General features: G+C 38.1%; 1 protein-coding gene across 2 annotated transcripts in view; it reads right to left on the bottom strand.

Moving 5' to 3' along the window:
• The window catches only part of LOC141507282 (inhibitor of carbonic anhydrase-like), a 113,549-nt gene that overhangs the window by 86,347 nt on the left and 2,995 nt on the right, over positions 1-24,207 (bottom strand). For both annotated transcript variants that reach the window (XM_074214800.1, XM_074214799.1), the window contains exons 2-3: positions 11,315-11,459; positions 2,439-2,602 (exon numbers count right to left, since the gene is read on the bottom strand). In XM_074214800.1, coding sequence (XP_074070901.1) covers positions 2,439-2,602; positions 11,315-11,357 — 207 coding nt within the window. In that variant the 5' untranslated portion in view covers positions 11,358-11,459. The remainder of the gene's footprint in view (positions 1-2,438; positions 2,603-11,314; positions 11,460-24,207) is intronic.

Below are 24,207 nucleotides of genomic sequence, written 5' to 3'. Positions count from 1 at the left end.
TTCTGTTGGGAGAAACTGCTATTGCTGTTGCAGCACCTACACTGCTGCTGCTACTGCTGCTGCTAGAGCATGCCATGCCTTCATCAATGAAGGGGCTGCATCTGTGAGGAAGGCAGAACTGAAGCAGCTCAAAGGAAACATAACATATGTAAGTTTAGAGTACCTACCTCAGGTGTTCACATGGACTATTTGTGCCCAAACTGTGGTAGAGCATCCCGAGCTTGTAATGGGATGATCAGTCATAGTCAGACACAGTTAATTTTGCTCAAACATAGTGATGTCATTTTGGTGGTCTTCAATAATGAAGGACAAGAACCAAAGGGTTACAATGCTACTGCTGCTGCTACTGCCTACTACTACTACTATCTACTATTAGCTGTGATTTATACAGTGCTTTAAAGTTTGCAGAGTGCTTTAAAATATTACTTCATTTTATCATCACAACAACCTATTTCATAGGAGAACAGATGAAACAAAGGAAAGAAAGGTCAAGTGACTTGCAGGAGTGCATTGAAGACAGAAACAACATGAAGGGGTGGAATGTTGTGGATGAGGAATATCAAGACTAGTTTGACTGTATTGTAGGGAGCATGAAGGGGAATAGTGTGTAATAAAACCTAAAAGGTGGTTTGACGTCACGTTCTAAAGGTTTTAAATACTAACAAAATATTTGATCCTAGGGGCAAGCTAGGTGGCACAATGGATAGTGCACCGGCCCTGGAGTCAGGAGTCCCCGAGTTCAAATCCAACCTCAGATACTTAATAATTGCCCATCTGTGTAGCCTTGGGCAAGCCACTTAACCCCATTGCCTTGCAAAAATCTAAAAAAAATTGATCCTAGAAGTAATAAGGACCCAGTAAATTTATTGAGCAGGAGAGTAAGAAAGTTATACTCTATCATTTTGGCAGTTATATGGAGGTGTGTATTTTCAAAACTATCCTGCTTTTGCCTGTATCGTGCATTTTTTAAAATGTTACAATGACTTTTTTAAAAATCACTTTTGCTAGTCTATCTTAATTCTCTCCCCTCAATTAAATACAAAACTCTTGCAACAAATGAACATAGTCAAGTAAAATAGTCGTCATGCACATAAATATTTCTCTCTGTATCTTGTGCCTATCATGAGGTGAGCAACTTGTTTAATTATCTGTTCTCTGAGACATGATTGGCCATTGCATCAATTAGAATTCTTAAATCTTGCTGAGTTTGTGTGTTGTTGCTGTCCATGTTTAAATTGCACATATGACCCCCAGTCTCTCTGAAATTCTCTCTTTTGTCATTTCTTATGTTAAAATAGTATTTATTTATATTCATATGCCATAATTTGTATGGCTACTCCCCAATCATCTAATAGGCATTTTTCTTTCCTTCTAATCTCCCTTTTTGGATCAAAAAGTTTGTTTTCCTAGTGACTATTCTTTCACTCCCCATTATTATCTTCCCTCTTAACCTTTTTCAATCCTATCCACTTATTTCCCTATATGTTTGTATATTCTTTTTCTCATGCATCCCAATTATGAGAATAGCATGTTCAACCCCATTTTTCTTCTTTCTACACTAGCATGTACTCCTTTTACCTTCCCTCCTCCTTCTCAGAACCAATAAAGTTCTATTTTTCTAATTTAATTTCCTCACTTCTCCTAGTTTTACGTTTTAGGGTTCTGAAGGAATATTTGTTTCTTCTCCCTCTATTAATCAATTAATACAACATCATCATACAGCTCCATTCAATAATTCAACAAACTTATTTTCCTAAGTTTTCCTGTACACCTGTGTTTATAGTTCAAAGTTTCTCTGGTCCTGTCATTAGAAATGATTTAACATTCTCTATTGCAGTCACTGTATCCACATTCAGAGGCTTTACACCTTGGCATTCCCTGCCAAAGTTTGCCCTCCATTCTCAAAGTCCTAATGAAGCTTCCATGCCACAGTAGGCATGAAAAGACAGAGAAAGAAGTCTATACGTTTATGTTTTAAAAGAACTTGACTGCCTTTGCAATGATGATTTCTGGGGTTTTTTAATCCTCTTCCATTTTTCTCTACTTTTAAATCTTCATTTTCTGTCTCAGTTTTGAATATTCTCAATGCACCATCTAGGTCCCCTGGGGGAAGCATAATTTTCCAGAATTATTGAGTATCAATAACACTCTAATGATAATAGAATCATAGATTTAGAGCTGAATGGGACCTTCAAGAATTTTGAGTCCAATTTTCTCATTTTAGAGATGTGGAAAGTGAGGCTGAGAGGTGCTAAGTGATTTGTGTGGGATCAAACAAATACTAAGCATCTGAGGTAACATTTGAATGCAGGACTTCCTGAATCTAAACCCTCACTGCCGAGATGAGCCAACTAGGGAGATACCAGCATATTGAAACAGATGGGAGTTGAGAATAGGAAGCAGAAGATACCCTCTCCTTCTTTACCAAAGATACTTACCCAGATGGCCCTTAAACAGTCCTTGTAGGAAATTTTTTTTATACAGGACAAACTTGGACCTGTGGTACCTGTCAGGACCTCTTTAAGCTTATTACATTTCTCCTGCTCATTTTCTGATTGGACACACCATCTCACTAGTTGCTCTGTAGTAGCGAGGCTCAACCCTAGTGGAAAGAAGCCAGAGGGAGAGAGGGAAGTAAGTGACTTTACAATCTGTTGAGAGATATTTTTGCTGGCAACAAAAAAGTCAAGACAGAGCTCTGAACAGGAACCAAATCCTTTCTCCTGTTGCAGTCATTTTCAGGAGCACAGCAGGGTACTTTCCATTGTGATACTCCATTATCACATATAAGATAGGTAGCTGTGACCCTGTTGGGATCTGGAAGAAGATGGGTGAAAAGAGTGTTTATCGATTTTTTGATTATCCAGACCAGATAGTTTTATTCTCCTTATGTTTTCCTATCTCCATCACACTGTTATGACCCCTTTTTTATCCATTAGCACTTCTATTGGGAGGGAAGGAAGTCAAAGGGAATGAAAGAAAACAACTCCTATATTAGTTTGTTCTTCACCAGTCTGCATTTTTATATTTTTAAACAAATCTTGCATTTTGATAGGAAAGGCATAACAAAAACTTTCATTTACCTATGGATTAAAATTATATCTTTATCTTTGACAATCACTGGCAACTGATATAGGTTTTAGGGAAGTGTATTACTAGTTAATTTTCCTTACTCATTCTCCTATTTGATACTATAGAAATCAAGGAGTATATGCTTATATTTCCACATTAATTACTAAAACTAATCCCTATCCATTAATCAGGGAAACTAATAAACAGGTGCCTAGATGGTTTATTTCTTAAATATTATTTATTTTTAAAAACCTGGTAACTATTTTCCCATAAGCATTTGTTCATATCTCTTTCTCTCTATATAAAAATTCTTAATCTCCTAGGCTTGAAAAAAAGCAATCTGTTATACCCTTTCCAAAAGAAAAAAAAACAACAAAACACAAAGCAATTCAAATAGCTTTATTTTTTGGTTTTTCTTTTTCAATTTCATTTAAATTTTATTCCTTTTACATTCCTTTTTAAATTTTGTGTTCCAAAATTTTCTCTCTTCCTCTTTCCAGTCCTCTCCATCCATTGAGAAGGTAAGCAATATGAAACCCGTTATTCATGTGAAATACAAAACAAATATCCATAATTTGGTTTTATTCTTTATGTTATATAGTATGTCATATGCTATGCCATGCCAAACCATGCCTTACCATACAATACTATACTATTCTACATTCTCTCTCTCTCTCTCTCTCTCTCTCTCTCTCTCTCTCTCTCTCTCTCTTTGTATCTACTATTTTTAATACAGGGCAAAACAAAGCAAAAATATACTTATCTGTGAGAAAGTTCACAACTAAAATCCACTTTAAGCATCATTACAACTTCTGACCTTTTAACTCTATGGATGCCAAGTTAAGAGTCTGTCTTAAATGCTCCTTTCCAATGAAAATTTTCTTGTAATAAAGAAAAATACTTAAGCAAAGTCAGCTCACACAATAACCACTTTTGATAGTGTTTACTTTCACATTCATAGTCTTCCACTTCTAGTGAGAGAAGGAATGTATATTTCATTGTCTGTTTTCCTAGAAGCAATGATTTCTTTTAAGTCTTAATTTTATTTTCATTATGTATGTTCTTTTCCTGATTCTACTCACTTCTTGCCTCTGCCTGGTCATGTCTCTATAAACTCAGTGTGGGAGGCAAGGTGATGTACAAATATAAGAGCTGAATTTGGATCCTGGATTTGAATCTCCTACTTAGTACCTATGTGTACAATTAATAATAATAATAATATTGTAAAGATAATCAGAAGCAAACTCTGATCAATCCAATGATTCACCACAATTCCAAAGGACTTATGATACAAAATATTATTCACCTCCAAATTGAGAACTGATGGATTACAGTGAATATTTTTCCATTTTTTTGGGAAATATGGGAAATGTGGGTGTACATTTTGCATGGCTTCATTGTATAATGGGTATCATATTTCTTTCCATTTCATTGGGTGAGGAAGGGAGTAGAAGGGAGAAAATTTAGAATTGAAAATAAAAATTAAATTTAAAATTTAAAAATAAAAATTTAAAAATGCTTGTTGCCCTTACTGATTGATCTTTGACACATGTCAAAAAGGGATTCCCTTCCCTTCAGATAGGGTATAAGTACAGAGGAGGTCAGAGTCCAGAGTGATCACTTTTCAATCAGAAATTAGGGATGTAGTAACATTTGAGTTGGACTTTACAGGGAAAAACTACTTTTAAAAAGTAGTTTTAGGGGCAGCTAGGTGGTGTAGTGGATAAAGCACCAGCCCTGAAGTCAGGAGTACCTGGGTTCAAATCCGGTCTCAGACACTTAATAATTACCTAGCTGTGTGGCCTTGGGCAAGCCACTTAACTCTGTTTGCCTTGCAAAACCCTAAAAAAAAGAAGTAGTTTTATAGAGTTGCTGGAAAGAAGTAAAAGAATGAGTGGAAAGGAAGGGGGGGGGTTAAAGAATAAAGCATGCTTGGGTGTATAGGAATTGAGTTATAGCTAGGCATTTTTATGAGGATGAGGAACAACAATTGTGTTACTGGGGGAAAGGGCAGTTAACATGGCAGTATTTCAGGAGACAGCCCAATCACAGGCACTTCTGTGTTCAGAGATGGGGTGGTCTGGTCCTTGACTTTGTGGGGTTAACTTCAAAGGAAAAGAGGGTAGGTCTGGCAGAGGGGCACCTTGGTGACAGAATCTTAAGGATAGCTAAAATGTCACTGTGCCACACAAAGGTACTGGTAAGGTGAAACTGTAACTATGTAACTGTAACTAAGCACAACCCTTCAGTCAAGAATGAAGCACATAGGGCAGCTAGGTGGCGCAGTGGATAAAGCACAGGCCCTGGAGTCAGGAGTACCTGGGTTCAAATCCCGTCTAGACACTTAATAATGACCTAGCTGTGTGGCCTTGGGCAAGTCACTTAACCCCATTGCCTAGCAAAAAACCCCCTTAAAAATAAAAAAAATTAAGAAAATTTAAAAAAAAGAATGAAGCACATCTCCCTTTGTTATATCTAAAAGCAAAGCACCATTCATCCCTTGTTTTTTTTAATTAAACTTTCACATTACTACAATGATTTTGTTGTAAAAGTAAACATAATACTTCCTCCCCCCCCTCCCCACAAAGATAGAGAAACCTCAAGAAAAATAAAATGAGAGGGAAAAGAGTGTACTTCAGTATGTATTCAGATAATATCAGCTCTGTCTTTGGAATAGATCAAATTCTTTACCATATGTCCATCAGAGAAGTTTCAATATTTTCTTCCCACAGTTGCTATTGCTAACTGTATTTCCCTCCATCCTATTCCTCCCTATCTCCATTTATACTATTATCTCTCTCTCTCTTCACCCTATCCTTCCTTAAGAGTGTGTTGTATCTAACTACCTTCTTCCATGATCTTCCCTCTCTTCTATCACCTACAGCTCCTGTCCTTCCCTGTCTTCTTTCTCCCATCCCTTTTCTTTTTTCCCTCTAGGGCAAGATAGAGCCTCTCTGAGCCACTTCCAATGAGAGTGAAGATTCACTCCTTCCCCCTTATCTTCTCTCCCTTCCACTCTATTGCAAAAGCTTTATCTTGACTCTATTATGGAAAATAATTTTACCCATTCTACCTCTCCTTTCCTTTTCTCCCAGTACAGACCTTTATAATCCTTCATATTCAATTCCCTCCTATGCCTTGTCTATATATTCTCCTTCTAACTGCCCTAATAAATGAGAAGGTTCATATGAGTTATCAGTATCATCTTCCCATGCAGGAATAAAAGCAGTTCAACATATTCCTCATAATTTGCTCTTCCCATCCACCCTCTCTATGCTTCACCTGAATCCTGTATTTGAAGATCAAGTTTTCTGTTCAGCTCTGGTCGTTTCAGCAGGAAAGTTTGGAATTTCCTTATTTCATTGAATATTCATCTTTTGCCCTGAAAGAATATATTCACTTTTGCTGGGTAGTTGATGCTCAGTTGTAATTCAAGCTCCTTTGCTTTCCAGAATAACATATACTAAGCCCTACAAGCCTTTAATGTAGATATTGCTAAAGCCTGTGTAATCCTGACTGTAGTGTCATGATATTTGAATTTTTCTTTCTGGCTGCTTATAATATTTTCTCTTTGGCTTGGGAGTTCTGGTATTTGACTATAATATTCTTGGGAATTTTTATTTTGGGATCTCTTTCAGGAGTGATGGGTGAATTCCCCCAATTTCTATTTTACCCTGTGCTTCTAGGATATCAGGATAATTTTCCTGCAGAATTTCTTGAAAACTGAAGGCTAGGCTCTTTTTCTGGTCATAACTTTTAGGTAGCCCAATAAATTTTAAATTATTTCTCCTGGATCTGTTTTCCAGGTCAGCTGTTTATCTTATGAGGTATTTCACATTTCTTCTAGTTTTTCATTCTTTTGGTTTTGTTTTATTATTTCTTGATTTCTCACAAAGTCATCAACTTCCTTTAGCTCCATTTTACATTTGAAGCAATTATTTTCTTCAGAGAGTTTTTAATTTCTTTTTCTAACTGGCCACTTCTGCTTTTTGAGGTATTTTTTTCCTCATTGATGTTTTGGACTACTTTTTCTATTTGAGCTAAACTGGTTGCATGTTATTTTCATTGGTATTTTTTGCATATCCTTCACTAAGCTGCTGACTTCATTTTCATGATTTTCCTGCATTACTCTCATTTCTCTTCCCAATTTTCCTCTTCTTCTCTTACTGAATTTTCAAAATCTTTTTTGAGTACTTCCATAGCCTAAAACCAATTTCTGTTTTTCTTGGAGGCTTTTGGCTTCTTCATCTTCTGAGTGGGAATTTTGATCCTCCATAGGACCAAAGTAATTATCTATGGTCAGATTCTTTTTCTTCTATTGTTTGCTCATTTACCCAGCCTATAACTTGATTTTAACTCTTTGTTAAGGTGAGGCTCTGTTTCCAGGGTGGAAGGCATACTTTCCCAAGATTTTGAGGGTTTTTGCAGCTGTTTTCAATGACCTGTTACCTCCCCACCCCAATTTATTCAAGGTCTTATGAGAGACTCTGAATGCTCTCCTGGCCTGTGCTCTAATCTGTGGATGACCACAAGCATTCCTCTATGTCTGTTCCTCCATGGTAGTATGGGGCCCAGACTGCAACGTGGATTTGAGTGTGGGCAAAGCAGCAGAGTCCTGCCTCAGGAATAGTGGAGAGATCTCTTAAGTCTCCCCTGACCCTCTTACATCCATGGGCTGAGTGCTATGAAGCAACCCCTGATTGGTTTCCTACCAGATGGTTTCCCAAACCTGCTCCTGCTTCCTGGAGCAGGGACTGTGCTGAGGCCTGCGCTGTCTTGGGCTCACTCACTCTGGTGCAGCAGTTTTCCCTTCCCATTGACCTTCCAAGTTGAAAAATTCCTTCTTTAATTGCTTCAAATGTAAAATGGAGCTAAGGGAATATGCTGACTTTGTGAGAAATCAAGAAATAATAAAACAAAACCAAAAGAATGAAACCCTAGAAAAAATGTGAAATATCACATTGGAAAAAAAATGAAAACAGATCCAAGAGAAATAATTTAAAAACTATTGAGCTATCTTTGGGGGGAGGGCACTAGTTGGCACAATGGATAGAGCATGGGCCCTGGAATCAGGAGGACCTGAGTTCAAATTTGCCCTCAGACATGTAATAATTGCCTAGCTGTGTTGGGCAGTCACTCTTAACCCCATTGCTTTAAATAAAATTTTAAAAAATAAAATTTTAAAAATTATTGAGCTACTTGAAAGTCATGACCAGGCAATCTCTGGACCTGACTTCTAGACCCAAATGACCCCTCCCCCCCCAGGGGCCCCAAAGGCTGTTCCTGGATGGTTGGAGCTGGTTTGCTCCAACTCTGCCCATGTTGCCCTACAACCCTTTCTAGGGTGGAACAGACTCTTCCTGGGGAACCTCCAAGCTGTCTTGGGCCAGAAAATTGTTTCACTCAGTCTTTCTGTTTCTTTTGCCTCTCTAGAATTTGGCTAGAGTCACATTTTAAAGGCATTTGAAGTGTCTGGGAGAGAACTTCTGGGGTTTTTTGCCTTCATTCCACCATCTTGACTCTGCCCCCTCATTCCTTGTTATTTATGATTTGGCAAATGTTTTGATATAGCCTCTAACACAACTTGTACATCTTCCTAAGACCATCAAGAAACTTCAATCTCTTTATTTCTGTTTATTTGATCTTTCTCCCTCTTCCCAATCCTCTGTATTCCCTACCCTCCCACAAAAATAGAACAAAGTTAATCAAGAGTTCTGATCTACTGCCCATTTAAGTCAGAGACCACTGTTTCATTTGTGCCAAGAACAAGTCTGCTTCTTTTTGTAAAGATAAAATTTGGAATTCAGCTACAGTAATTTTCTAATGTACTTACTTGTATCTACAAAGAAATCTTATATTGTAGAAAATGCTAAGAAATGTTCCTTTGCCTTCTTATTTTGCTCCCTCCCCACCCCCTGCAAAAAAAACTCCAAAAGTTAACTCCAAAATAAAACCTATTAGGTGTAGCACATTTTATTAGGGTGTTAAAAATTATTACACAGCTTATAAGAAAGATATGTAACTATACCTAAAGGAGCAGTTAGACTAAATTAGAGAGAATATGTGTTTCCATCAAGGAAACCAATGCTGAAAAGGACCTGAGAGATTACATGGTTGAGGGACCAACAGACTGTGGTAAAGAAAAAAAAACTTCAAATAAATAAATATAAAACTGTAAAAATCAAAATTAAATAAAAAAGGAAAATAATGAGTAAAAATAAGATGGAGGGAAATTCACAGATAGTACTTTGAATGTGAAGAGGAGCCTTGTAGCAGCTCTCTTTGTGGTGGCAAAGAACTGAATATTACAAGGGATCCCCATCAATTGGGGAATGGCCGAACAAGTGGCTTTTGACTGTGATAGAATACTAGAAGATCATGAGAAGACTTCCTCAAAAAAGAACAAAGGGAGTAGAACCAAGAAAACATTGTAACCACAATATTGTTTAAGAATTACTTTGAGGGTGGTTAGGTGGCATAGTGGATAAAGCACTGGCCCTAGAGTCAGGAGTACCTGGGTTGAAATCCAGTCTCAGACACTTAGTAATTACCTAGCTGTGTGGTCTTGGGCAAGCCACTTAACCCCGTTTGCCTTGCAAAAACCTTAAAAAAAAAGAATGACTTTGAGCAATTAAATCATTTTGACTATTATAAATCACAAATTAACTAAAAATGACATATGAAGGAAGATGCTGTGTCCAGAGAAAGAACTGATAAATAGATGAATAATTATATATATATATATATATTCGTATGTATATGTGTGTGTGTCTATATACCTATTTGTGACTAATAACATTTCTAAGGTCGAGCTGGAGGTAGAGGAGGGAAGGAAAAAAGAAATTTACACAATAACTGTTCTATATTTGGAAGGAAGAACAAATTACCCATGGTCCCCTGAATTGAAAATAAAATAATTTTTTTAAAAACATTCTTAACTTGAAGGCTGTACAAAAGTAGGCAGGCAGCAGACCAGATTTAGTCTTTGGGTTGTGGTTTGCAGGTCCTTTGAAATCAAAGTACCTCATTTTAAGAATGAGGGTCCAGGCCTATTAAATGATTTTGCTCAAAGTCATAGGTCATTCATTGCCAGAGTCTCAATATGATCCCAGGGCCCCTGACTCCAGAGGCACAGAATCATAAAGGGCTTCATTGTGCTTCTCATATAACCCAAAACAACTAAAACATAACAACTTGTTTTTGCTTTTGCAAGGCAGTGGGTTAAGTGACTTGCCCAAGGTCATACAGCTAGGTGATTATTAAGTGTCTGAACTCAGGTTCTCCTGACTCCAGGAGAACCTGCTCTATCCACTGTGCTACTTAGCTGCTCTAAACTCATTTTTTAATGAACAAACTTGAAAAATACAAACTTGTAATAGGTCTCTTTAAATAAAACTCCTCTCCTGATCCTAAATTAAAGAACAACATGTTCAGCTTTATCTTTTTGGGCAAAAAAGGTATGTTTCCAACTGGAACTTGCCCTCTTGGCCTCATGCTTTGCATATAGGGGAGGGAGGAGTTGCTTAAGAACTGAACAACTGAATATAAACTTTTAAAATTTTAACTTTTCATTGCTTTCCTTACCCATAACAACCATTCTAGAAGAAAACTTTAAAAGTGACCAGAGGAGTCAAAGGGGAAAAAGTTTAGTTGATTTTCCTTCTGACCAGAAACAGTTAGCTGGAGTTCCCTGATCATGAGGGTGTTTAAGGGATGGGAGGAAGGAAGGCAAACAGTCTATTTGATCTTGGCAGAAACTGGACTGCACCAAACACAAGTATCATTAGGATAGACAAGGCAGAATCTTTATAGTTCTGGTCAATCTGGAAAGATTCTGGTAGAGGGTTGGACAGGGACTCTAACCTGTCTGGTGACTAGGTCACCAGAAGTGACTCTTTTTTCTTCCCTGTTCAGAACCCCTTTTGTGGAAACGAAGAAAGGAGTAAATAGAAGAAGAAAGCAAACATAGCAACAGTGGTGGCTGTGGGTAATGGAGGTTTCCCAGAGACTGGGAAAGACACCTCTGCCCACATTGGATTCTAGATTCCAGGCAGCCTTCACCATATCACAAGGGCTGCTGGTAAATTAGAATGTATTTGGACAGTCCTGGAACACCTCATTTGTCTGTTGTCTATAAGAGATCAATTACTGAAAAGCCTTCTCCTCCCCCTCCCCCCTTCCCCATCCCCACTGCCATTGCTGGCATTCCTTCTTTAACAGTATTCAGCCACTGGTCACTTACCCAATATCCCCAAGAATAATAAGGCAACGAAAATGAGTTTCATTTTTTTGTTGATGCTCAGTTTAGCAGCAAGGAGTTGGTAAAAATGTCTATCACTCACTGATCCCTTGGGTTCTGGGATGGCTTCTTAGCTGCTCTTCTGCTTCTGTTATAGAGACAGAAACTGTGTTAACAGATTTAGTGACCAACAGTGTTTGTCTTTCCTTGTTGCTCAACAGTTTACTCAGCCCTCTCACCTACCTCTCTCTCCCCTCTTTCCAAACATCAACGTAAATACATAGGGGCACACACCATTAAGTCCATTTTCTGTAAGGCTTAGTGTCTATCAAAGCCCTTGGAGCAGGTTTAAGGCAGAATAGAAGGAAAGAATGTGGATTAATGGGGATTGGGGTGAGAAGAAACAAAGAGAAAGAAGAGTTTCAATTGTTTATGAATTCTTGGACTGACAGCTAGAAATTAGGATACTGTCAATCTGACAATGCTCTTAATTTGATGATAGTTTCTTAGCTGCCTCCCAAACCTTGGATCAAAAGTCAGGTGCTATGTAGGCAGACTCACCAATTTGTCAGAAATTGACCTTCCTTCTTGTCTGACACAAACTCCACCTTTTCCTCCCTTTCCTGCCCCTACACCCCTTTTTCACTCCACACTTCCATTGTCTGTCCATTTTCAGTGAGACAAGAATTCTCATTTAGTACTTATAGTAACAGGCTTGGATGGTAGCAATGGAAAGGAATGCTGATGCCTGGAGAGCCAGGTGAAAAAAAGGAAAAAAGGAAAAGCAGCTGATGTTGACTGAGGTTCCACCTAGTACAAGTGTCATGAAATTTTGCTTTTCCCGTGTGGAAAGAATGCTAGATTTAAAAATTGAAGGATTTGGTTTTTGAATCTCAACTGTGCCATTATTACTCATAAGATCTTGGGTAAATCACTTAAAACTTTACTTCCCTCATCTGTAAAACAAAGACATTGTTTATGTATGGAAATTATCCATAAACATTCCATGGAATGGAAAACCTGGAAACTAAGAGGCATCCACTCATACCATTAATGAACTTTGGTAGGTGAATATAATAGAATAGAATTGTCATAAAAATAATGAAATGGGCAGTTTCAAAGAAAATTAGGAAGATCCATATGATTTAATGCAGACTAAGGGGAGTAGAACCAGGAAGTAAGTTTATACAATAACAAAAATATAAAGAAAAACAATTTGAAAGACTTAAGAACTCTGATTAGTTCAATGTAAAACCAGGACTCCAAAGTACCTCCTAACAGAGGCAAAGGACTTTAAATACAGAATAAGACAAACATTTTTGGACTTGGTCAATGTGTAAATTTGTTTTGAGTTTAAATATTGGAGGGTTTTTTTGGTTATTTTATTTTTCTGCAATTACATCCAAAGATAGTTTTCAACATTCATTTTTTTTGTAAGCTTTTGAGTTCCACATTTTTCTATCCACCTCCCTTCCCTTCTCCTGCCCCATGACAATGGGTTATAGGATACAGGTTATTCATGTACAATCATGTTTAACATATTTTCATATTACTCATGTTATGAAGGAAGAATCAGAACTAAATGGGGGGTAAACCAGAAAAGAAATTTTTAAAAGGTGAAAATACTATGCTTTGATCTGAGTTTGCCAATTATGCAGACATGTGTGGGAATTCCTGGCTAGAGAACCAGAACCCCTGCTCCCTCCCCCCAAATACAACTTTGAAAAGGATTTTGTATATAATTTAACCATCAAAAGGTAGAATCTATAATATACTCGTGGCTTGTCCATCAAAGGAAGGGTGTGGACTTCAATTTAGGATGGGGCTAGATAGCAGACACACCTAGTAGGAAGAGTCCAGGAGGACATGCCAGGAAGGATGGTTCCTCCCAAACCCAGGATCTTTGTGCCATATCAGTTATGCCAGTTTCTCCTCAAATGTGAATCTTTCCCTTCCAGGAGGTCAGCACACCCAATGACCCTTAGAGTCATAGGGTAGCATATCCTTCAAGAGAATTACTGAGATGCCAAACCAGCTTGATTGTTAATAGGTCTTATTTTGGTTAATTAGGTCTATTGAGAGAGTTTACTCAGAAGAGACCAGTCATCCTGGATGGTAGCAAGACAGAGTAACCTGTTGATCCCTACATCAAGCCTAGGCCTCACCAAATATTATATAGAAACAGAACAAAGAAGACATAGTGCCAGTATAGCTCAGGGCCATGTACAAGTTTTCTCATGGACTAGTTAGAGATTGTTTTGCTGTTTACATATACTTAAGGTATTTTACATTTTTCTGTGAAGTCATAGTTAATGTTCCTACTCTGTCCTACCCCTAAACATCTATTACCTGTATGATATTAGACAAGTCACTTAGCCTTTGTGAATTCAAATTTCCTCACCTGTAATATGAGGTGATTGAATTAAATAGCCACTTAATTCCTTCTAATTCTAAAGGCATTATCTAATAATCCTAGCTTTGGGAGAATAAATAAGAAGAAGCTTGGGAAACTGGGATAGTTTCTCCTTATATCATTGCTTTTAAATGGACATTTTAAATTTAATTGAATGGAATGTAGTCAAAGCCACTGATTTTGACCAATGGGGATGGTTTTAGGTGAGAATCCATCTGAATTACAGCACAATTAAAAAAAATGAATTCTGCATTATAAATACAGCAATTCCAATACACTAATAAGAAAGTTTGCTGTTTAATAGAAGCCTTTGGGTAAGCCAATTTAATGAGTTGGGAAGGATGGTTAAAGTTTTGGCATTGGAGTCAGGAAGACTCATCTTCCTCAATTCAAATTAGGCTTCAGACATTTGTGAGCTGTATGATCCTGGGCAAATCACTTCACCATGTTTTCCTCAGTTTCTTCATCTGTAAAATGATTTGGAAAAGAAAATGAAACTACTTCAGTATCTTTGCCAAGAAAACTCCAAATGGGGTCAAAAAGAGTTGAACATGACTGAAATGACTGAAAAACAAAAAAGCATGCCTCCCATATTTCATATGTATACTCAAAAGGACTAGTTTTATTTTGAACCACCCCTTATGATCTTGTTTCCACTATTAACTTGCAATGTGGGACTAAATCAATAGGAACCAATCTGACCCCATTGAAATTGTGGTAAAGTTTGAAGTGGGGAAGTTACAATAATTGAAGTGATTCCATATGACTGGAAGAACATTTCTTAACAGAAATTCTCAGTCCCTTCTCATGTGGGATGAGAGAAAGTCTTTATGATCAAGGAGCTAGTACAGATCAGAGAAGAGACAAACATGATCACAAGAGTGATTAAAGGTAGCCATAGAAAGAAAAGCATTTTCCTTCTCAGTGAAAGAATCAAAATGCTTTAAAGGAAGGCTCCTGGAATAGGACTAATATCTACCGGGTCCTCCCACTATCTCCCCATGTTTTTCCCCTAAAAGATGACAGAGGTGGCCCTGGAGCTCGATTGATCAAGGTTCAAGCATCACCTCTCTTGAGACAGGGTCCTCATACCAACTGATCCTATTAATATGACTTCCTAGGCACTAATATTATTGGAAAAGGTTCTATTCTATTCCTGTTGTTTCTTTTTGATTTTAGGTAAATACCTTTTTATGATATTAAAACAATTTCCCTTTACACCAGGGGCAAGGAATGTCTGACCTTTGGGGAGATATAAGGCCCAAGAAATCATTTGGTCTGGCACTGCCATGCCAGCCACAGATGGGACTTGAAATTCAATAAATCTAGGAACTTTTTAGGGATGAATTAATTAAATGTTTGACCAAAAATAAGATGACAATTTTGTTTGGCCCACAAATGATGTTACAAATATCCAAATGGTCCTTGGCAGAAAAAAAAAGTTTCCCCACTCCTGCTCAACACTACATATTGTAGGATTTTTAATGTAAATTTGGGGCAATTAGGTGGTACAGTAGGTAGAATACTGGTCTTAGAATCAGGGAAACTCATCTTGTGTGATGCCAGTCTCTCAAGGAAATGTCAAACTACTCGAATATCTCTGATAAGAAAACGTTAAATGAGGTCATGAAAAATTGGAGATCAACAACAGTATAAATAAGTGTTGTCAACAGTTTTATAAAAGACTGTTTCCATAACTATTGAAATAATATAAAATCCTCATTTAAGTATTCAAAGACCTTCCCAACCTGCCACCCCCCCACTATCAGTTTTGCAGTTTTTGCACCTCCCACTTCTTTCCACATACTCTGTGATTCATTGAGATTGACCCTTTTGCTATTCCTCCAGTAAGACATTCCTTATTTCTCCCCTAGGCCTTCTCTCTGTCTCCCTCATCTCTGCCTCCTGGCTTTCTTGAAGTCTAGCTAAAATCCCATCTGCTTCAGGAATTACTTTTCTTTGTATGCCCCAACACTTAATCTAATGTTTATTGAATAACTGATAATCATATGGTTTGGGTTGTTTTTGTTTTTAATATGATGGTTATGTTAATTGTTTTCCTAATTCTGAATCATTCTTGCATCCTAGCTATAATTCCCACTTAGTCATAATGATTTCTTGGATGAGTCACTATAGTCTAATAGAATTTTATTTAAAAAATTTTAATCAATATTTATGAATTATATTTGTTCTTTGTACTTAATCCTTCCCTAGATATTAGGATTATATTTGTTTCATAAAAGCAATTTGGTTGGGTACTTTCTCAATTTTTTAGAATATTTTGTATAACATTGTCACTAATTGTTCATCAGAAGTTTGATAAAATTATGTGAATCAATCAAGACTAGCTTTTGTTTGTCTGTTTTCTTTAGCAGAACTTTTATTTCCTTTTCAGAGACTGGAAAACTGCGTTATGACCTCTACCTCTACATCTATTAGTTTGGGTAGCTTATGTTTTTGAAGATATTCCTCTATGTCTCCCTACTCATCTCTGCCTCCTGGCTTCCTTGAAGTCTAACTAAAATCCCACCTGTTTTAGGAATTACCTTTCTTTGTATCCCCCAATACTTAACCTAGATATATTAGTCCATACAACTCTGAGTAGTAGATTCTAAAAATTTTTATTTTTTATGAATTTGATTTCATTTTTTCTTTGCTTTTTTGATGTTTTGATTTTTTAAATTTATGCTGTTTGTGCTCCTTGAACTGAATATTTTTGTTTCATTAAGATCTACAAAGGATACATTTACTATTTCTTCCCACCACTGAACTAAAATTTCTTCTTTTTCCTCTCTCCCTCTCTTTGCCTCCTCATTCATTCTTCAATGGGCCCAGAGGCTACAGAAATGACATTCCCTTCATTAATAATCTGTAACTTGACTAATCAAGTCAAATATCATCCACCTCTATCTTCTTCTCTACAATTTAATTCCCCCTGCTCCACATGCAAACATTGATACACCTTATAGGCAGGGTGTTGTGAGCTTATGTTTCAGACCTCTTTTTCCACCACTTCTTCTATATGACTTCATCTTACAACATGATTTGTTGTGTGTATTTTTAGGAAGAAATCTGTTAATAGTCTCCCTATTGTTCTTCTGATGATGTTATCCCTGGGTTCAATATTTGTTTTTCTTTCCTGTACCTCTCTATTTCAGATTTCTGAATTCAAATGTAAGAATGATTACCCTGGTCTCCACTGCCTGATGACCAGGTGTATTACATATTCTCCCTACCCAAGGAATGGGCATCTCTGATGCCATTAAGAGGGATTGAGGGATAAATGGATTTTAGTAAATGTCTTCAGCCCCAACCAATGGTATTCCCCCAAGCATAGCGGTAGTTTCCTGCACCCCAAATTTCATTAACAGTCAGCTCCATTTTTACAAGGAAATATGCTTTCAAATATATATAACCACAAATATACAAACTTACCCACCAACCTGTGAGAGGTATAATTTGCCTCCCATTCCCCATTTTCCCTGTGCCACTCAGTCTCTGATGAGGAAGGGACCAGATTCATAGTTAAGTGCAATTCCTTTAGCACACACAGTACCACTTCTAGGTTCAAAACCTCCTTGTGCTAGGGTTCCAAGCTTCTCTGGACTTCCCTGACATCCTGGCTCTTTGGCTGCAACATCCTGCCTGTAATCCTGGCAAATCCCCTCCTGTAGACCCATTTCTCCAAGTGGGATAAAAAAAGACCAGCAGGGGATCAAAGTGCCCCTCTTCTCACTGATTCAGTTCTTGACACTGAGAAGGTATTTGTAGGTGAACTGGGATTTTCACCCTCTGGACAAAGTAGGAAAGAGCTTGAAGGAAAGAGTATGCCAGCGGTGACTTGTTTTAGTCTCACCAATTTCAAAAACACAAGCTTTCTGACTGGAGCTAATCAAAGGAGGCTACACACACACACATCCTCCCATTTGGTAGGGGGACCAAGAGTACCCCCATCTTAGGAGATCTGGGCATGCCCTAGCAAAGCCACCTGAGGAGTGTCTCCTTATTAAGTGATCTGGTCGTGCCCAGAACAGCCTAGGATGCACAAATAAAGCACATTTCTCATTACACCAGATGCCTCTCATCATTCCTATTGCAGACCCTGGAGTTTATCCTTGCTGTTGCTAAAGAAGTTAATTTACACGGAGATCGAAGAGAGTGAGAAGCGTACCTATTCCAGGAATGCCCCCTCCAAATTCTCCACCTCAGAATGACTTCCTGCCAGCAAACTGAGAGTTTCTACCCAGTAAGAAGGAAATAATTTGAAGTTGACGGTGCACAAACATCTGTTGTTCATCCTTCATTTTCTAAGAGAACCAATGACATCATGGGGTGATGTCTTGACTTGTGCAATTGGTTTTAGGTTTTTTTTCCAAGGCAAATGGGGTTAAGTGGCTTGCCCAAGGCCACACAGCTAGGTAATTATGAAGTGTCTGAGACAGAATTTGAACTCAGGTACTCCTGATTCCAGGGCCGGTGACTTGTCCATTGTGCCACCTAGCCGCCCCTGTGCAATTGGTTTTAAGTGAGACAAAGTTACCCAAAGTTGTTAGCCTCATTCGCTCTTCCAGAGTCAGCCAAGTCTAATGTTTTCATTTGTTCATACCACCCAGGGAAGCCTTCATAGCTGTATGTTCATATGTTTAGAGTAACTGTGGAGTTAGATTGTTTGATAACAGAATTTTCACAGAACTCATAGAGGGGGGAGGGGAAAGTGTTAGTTTTGTTTTGTTTTTATTTATTTTGTTGTTAAGAGTTAACAACTAATGTCATTTTGTTCTGTATTTATCATTTTTGCTCTACAATGCCTTAGCACTGATTACAGGGATAGCTGAAAACACAATGTCATCTTCAGTACTGGATCTCCATTCCTTCTCATCACTGTACAAAAGAGGACTCAAGTGGATTTGGATAGTTCAAAGAAGCTGTCTCCTCTTTACCTATCTGCTAAAGCTTGTAGCAGGTACTTAAAAATGCTTATTGATTGACTGATTTTTTAAAATGTTCTCTTTTCTTTGGTCTACTATAAGTGACTGTACTAACAAGGACATTTTTTTTTCTTCCCTAGTAAATGTTAAACATTCTTTTTTCCCCTTAGTTAAAATCTGACCTTAGACAATTACCAGCTGTGTTAACCTAAACAAGTCACTTAATCTCTGTCTCAGTTTCCACATCTAAAAAATACAAACAATAATAATATCTACCTCATAGAGTTGTTAGAAGGATCAAATGAGATAATATTTGTAACACTCAACAGTGTCTGGAACATAGCAAGTGGAATATAAAGGTTAGTTTTTATTAGTACCTATTATTATTTTCTTCAGCATATATATTATACCTGCTCTGAACAGAAGCAATCTTCTCTTTTATTCACTCTCTCACTACCCTCTTTTTCTCTTCCAATCCCACCTCTCCCTCCCTTCCTTCCCCCATCTCTCCCTCCCTTTCTCTCTCTTTCTCCCGCTATACATTATATATATGTGCGAGGAATTTAAACCCTAACTCAAAAATGATGACTTGGAGTCCTCTCAAAGTGGCAGCAAAGAGTTAAAATTTAATGCAGTTCTTTGCAAGAAGCAGGGCAGTTCCTAACTCTCTATGAGAGAGCAGGAAAAGCCGAATTACAGAAGCTGAAGCCGGGTTAAAAAAACCCCACAAAAACCACAACCCATTCCCCCTCCTCTTTTCTGCCCGCCCTTACAACAATTGGTCAAACTTGATGGTCCAAAGAGAAGGGGAGTATACCTGAGCATTCCAAGGAAAGTTAGTCTTTGTTTACATCTTATAAAGTTAGGGTGACATAATTTTTCTAGCTGTAGATCTGAGTTCCCACACTCACCTGATTCTTGAGAAATAGAAACTGAGGCCTATGGCTTAGACTAATTTAGACTATGTTTCTGAAAAGTCAGCACTTTGCCCCTCACATATATATATCTATATCTATATCTATATGCACATATATCTACATACAAATGTATGTATACATACGTACATATATATGTACGTATGTATATTTTTGTGCAGCTAGGGAGCACAGTGGATAGAGCATCAGCCTTGGATTCCGGACAGGAGTTCAGATCCAACTGTAGACACTTGATTCTTACTAGCTGTGTGACCCTGGTCAACTCACTTAACCCTGATTGCCTCGAATCCAGGGCCATCTTCAGTCATCCTGATATATATCTGGCCACTGGATCCAGATGTTCTGGAAGCAAAAGTGAGACTGGAGACTTAGCATCGCACTCCCTCACTCAAATCCAATTCACAAGCTTGTCATGGCATCATCTCCCTGAGGTCGTGGTCTTCTTTTGAAAATGAAGGACAAAAAAAAATCACATATACATATATAAGCTCTACTGAATAATCAGATACATGTTGTATGTCATACTCTTGAGTCAATAACTTAATTTCCCTGCGTCTATATCCTGTGCTGGCTTGTTTACTAATAGCAGCAAGTTGGGACTTAAAGACAATTCATGCAACATTTTTTAAAAAATTAAATGGAGGGGCAGCTAGGTGGCGCAGTAGATAGAGTACCAGCCCTGGAGTTAGGAGGACCTGAGTTCAAATCCAACCTCAGTCACTTAATAATTGCCTAACTGTGTGATCTTGGGCAAGTCACTTAACTTCCTTGCCTTAAATAAACAAATTTTTTTTTTTAAAGTGACAAAATTAAATGTAAGTAGTGGGAGGCAGAAAGAGTGCAAGTTAATGGAAATTTGAGGTTTATATTTTAGCATTAATTGCAACCCCAACAAGAAGATGACTACAAGCACATAGAAGAGTACAGGGTTGTGGAGGTCAGTCAATCAATAAATTTTTATGAAGGCATTACTTTGTGTGAGAGACAATATGCTAATCACTCTTATCCAAAGAAAGGAAAACTCAGTCTTTGCCTTCATGGAGCTCACATTCTAATATTTGGAGACAGTTTGTAAATATTTAGACACATTTAAAATATACATAGCAAGAATGCCTTCTCCCATGGTAACATAGGGCACACTACAGGCTACATAGTTATTTTTTAGTCTTGTCCTACATGATGGACATTTGGGGTCTTCTTGTCAAAGATATTGGAGTGGATTGTTATTTCCTTCTCAAACTCTTTTTACAGATGAGGAAACTGAAGCAAGCCAGGTTAAATCACTTGCCCAGGGTCATACAAACCAGATTTGAACTCATGAAGATGAGAATTCCTGATTCCAAGTCCACTGTTCTTTCCATGAGTCACCTAGCTGCCCATAACCTCAACCTCCAGGTTAGTGCTCACATTTTCTCAAGTCTGCAGTGGAATTTTCTACTTGCAATGTTGATCAATGAAATTGTGTCATTCCTCTCCGACTTCACAGCAATTTTCTTTTCCTTTCTAATTCACTAAGCAGAATTTGATCTGGACTTGTTCTACAGTGTGGGAATATAAGGTCTGCCTCCCTTGCCCAGTACAACATGCTACTGCATCTTTCTAGTTTCACTCAATGGTTTAGAAGTTTTGCTGGCTTATGGCTTTGCTCTGTTTTTAAAACAAATGGGGCAACTCAAGAGGAAAGAGCAATAGACTTGGAATGAAGGTACCTGAGCACAGTTCTGCAATTTAATACTTGTATAATGCTGATTCCTTAAGTATGCTTCCATTTTAATTCAGACTTTCTCTGAATGTCTATAGCAATTTCCATCATAAGACCTTTGAATTAGACTTGGCTTATTGTATGGCTGAGAAGAGCAGAGTCATTTATATTTGATCATCTCACATTATTGCTGATACTATGACAATGGTTTCCATATTCTGTCCACTTCACTTTACAACAGTTCATGTAAGCTTTTCCAGGTTTTTCTAAAATCTGTCTATCCCTCATTTCTTTTAATTTTTTAAACTTTATTTATTTATTTACTCACAATCACAATAGTTTTGTTATAAAAGTAAACACAATCCCTCCTTCCCCTACAAAGAGAAAAACCTCATTAAAAATGAAATGAGAGAAAAAGAAAATAAATTATATTTCAGTCTGTGTTCAGATACCATCAATACTGTCTCTAGAATGGATCTCATTCTTTATCACAAGTAGATCAGAGAAGTTGCTTCAATATTTTTTCCAAAAGTTGCTATTGCTATCTGTATTTCCCTGGATCTATTCTCTCCCACTCCCCTTTATTCTATTCTCACTCTCCTTTCACTTTGTCTCTCCTCAAAAGTGTGTTGTGGAATGGCCAAGTGGCACAGTAAACAGATCATTGGCCCTGGAGCCAGGAGGACCAGAACCCAAATCCAACCCGAGACACCCAACAGCCACCCAGTCTTGTGACCCCAGGTAGGTCACCTAACCCCATGGCCTTGCAAAAAAAGTGTGTTCTGTCTGACAACCCTTTCCCATGATTTCCGCTTTCTTCTATCATCTACATCACATCCCCCTTCCCTCCCCCATCCCCTTCCTCTCCTTTTTCCTCTAGGGTAAGATAGAGTTCTGTACTCTATTGAGTGTGTATGTTTCCTCTCTGAATCATCTCTGATGAGAAGGTTCACTTCTTCCTCCTCACTTCCCCCCCCACTTCCACTCCATTGCAAAAGCTTTATCTTGACTCTTTTATACAAAATAACTTTACCCATTCTACCTCTCCTTTCCTTTTTCCCCAGTACAGACCTTTATCACCCATTGACTCCATCTTTATAATATACCTTCATATTCAATTCTCTCCAGTGCCTTGTCTGTATGTTTCTTTTAACTGCTTTAATAAATGAGAAGGTTCACATTATCAGTATCATCTTCCCATGCAAGAATACAAGCAGTTCAACATCATTAGATATTTCATAATTTGCCCGTCTCACCCACCCTCTCTATGCTTTACCTGAGTCCTGATCTTGAAGATCAAACTTTATGTTCAGCTCTGGTTGTTTCAACAGGAAAGTTTGAAAGTTCCCTATGTCATTGAATATCCATCTTTTCCCCTGAAAGAGGATGTTCAGTTTTGCTGAAGGCAGAAGGCAAAAGGGATGATCCCCTGAAAGAGGATGTTCAGTTTTGCTGAAGGCAGAAGGCAAAAGAGCTTGAATTATGTTCAGATTGATTCTCAAATGTAATCCAAACTCTTTTGCTTTCTGGAATACCATATTCCAAACCTTTGAGACCTTAATGTAGATGCTACTAAGTCCTGTGTAATCCTAACTATAGCCTCATGATATTTGAATTATTTCTTTCAGGTTGCTTGTAATATTATCTCTTTGACTTGGGAAATCTAGAATTTGGCTATAATATTCCTGGGAGATTGTTTTTTGGGGGGAATCTCTTTCAGAAAGTGATCGGTGGATTCCCTCAATTTCTATTTTACCCTCTGCTTCTAGGATATCAGGGCAATTTTCCTGGAGAATTTCTTGAAAAAAGTCAATGCTCTTTTTTTCTGATCAAGACTTTCAAGTAGCCCAAGGATTTTAAAAATTATCTCTCCTGGATCTGTTTCCCAGGTCAGTTGGTTTTCTAATGAAATATTTTGCATTTTCTTCTAGTTTTTCATTCAATTGGTTTTGTTTTATTGCTTCTTGATTCCTCACAAGGTCATCAGCTTCCCTCAGCTCCATTCTACATTTAAAAGAGTTGTTTTCATCAGAGAGCTTTTTTTATCTTTTTTTTCCATCTGGTCAATTTTGCTTTTTAGGGAGTCCTTCTCCTCTTCATTGACTTTTTGGATTACTTTTTCCATTTTAACTAAACTGGTTTTTAACATGTTATTTTCTTCAGAATTTTTTTATATCTCCTTCATCAAGTTGCTGACTTGGTTTTCATGATTTTCCTATATTGCTCTCATTTCTCTTACCATCTACCTCCTTTACTTGATTTTCAAAATCTTTTTTAAGCTCTTCCATAGCCTGAGATCAATTCCTATTTTACCTGGAGGTTTTTTATACAGAAGCTTTGACTTTGTCATCTTCTGAGTGTATATTTTGATCCTCCATGGGAACCAAAGAAATTTTCTATGGTCAGATTCTTTTTTTTTTTCTGTTTATTCATTTTCCCCAGCCTATGGCCTGGTTTTAACATACTTCCTAAACTTTTTAGTATTTTTGAGTATTTTGGTCCCCACCAGGGACCCCAATCCTTCAAGGTCTTATGAGAGGCTCTGAATGCTCTCCTGGCCTGTGCTCTGGTCTGTGGATGACCACAAGCCCACCCCTCTGCCCTGGAGCTGTGAGGAGGGTCCCTGCTCCACTATGGCAGTTAGGGGCCCCAGGCTGTGATCAGGGTCTGAAAATGGACAAAGAAATAGAGTCCTGCTTTTCCCCCCGGGGGGGCACTCCGGCTCACCCTGGCAGCTGCCCATCGCTCCCTCGCCTTCCACTTGGGGAAGTGAGGCTGGCCGACCCGCGGCTGTGCCCCTGCTGGGGTGGGGAGAGGGTACTCCCCATCACAGCCTCTTCCTGACCCGACTCGGACCCGGGAACAGCGGTTTGGGCAGAAGCCCCCGCAGCCCCCCAGGCAGCGACTTCAGCTCCGTG

Source organism: Macrotis lagotis, chromosome 1 (genome assembly GCF_037893015.1).
Source record: "Macrotis lagotis isolate mMagLag1 chromosome 1, bilby.v1.9.chrom.fasta, whole genome shotgun sequence".
NCBI classification, from domain to species: domain Eukaryota; kingdom Metazoa; phylum Chordata; class Mammalia; order Peramelemorphia; family Peramelidae; genus Macrotis; species Macrotis lagotis.
This window is presented reverse-complemented; position numbering and strand designations above follow the sequence as displayed.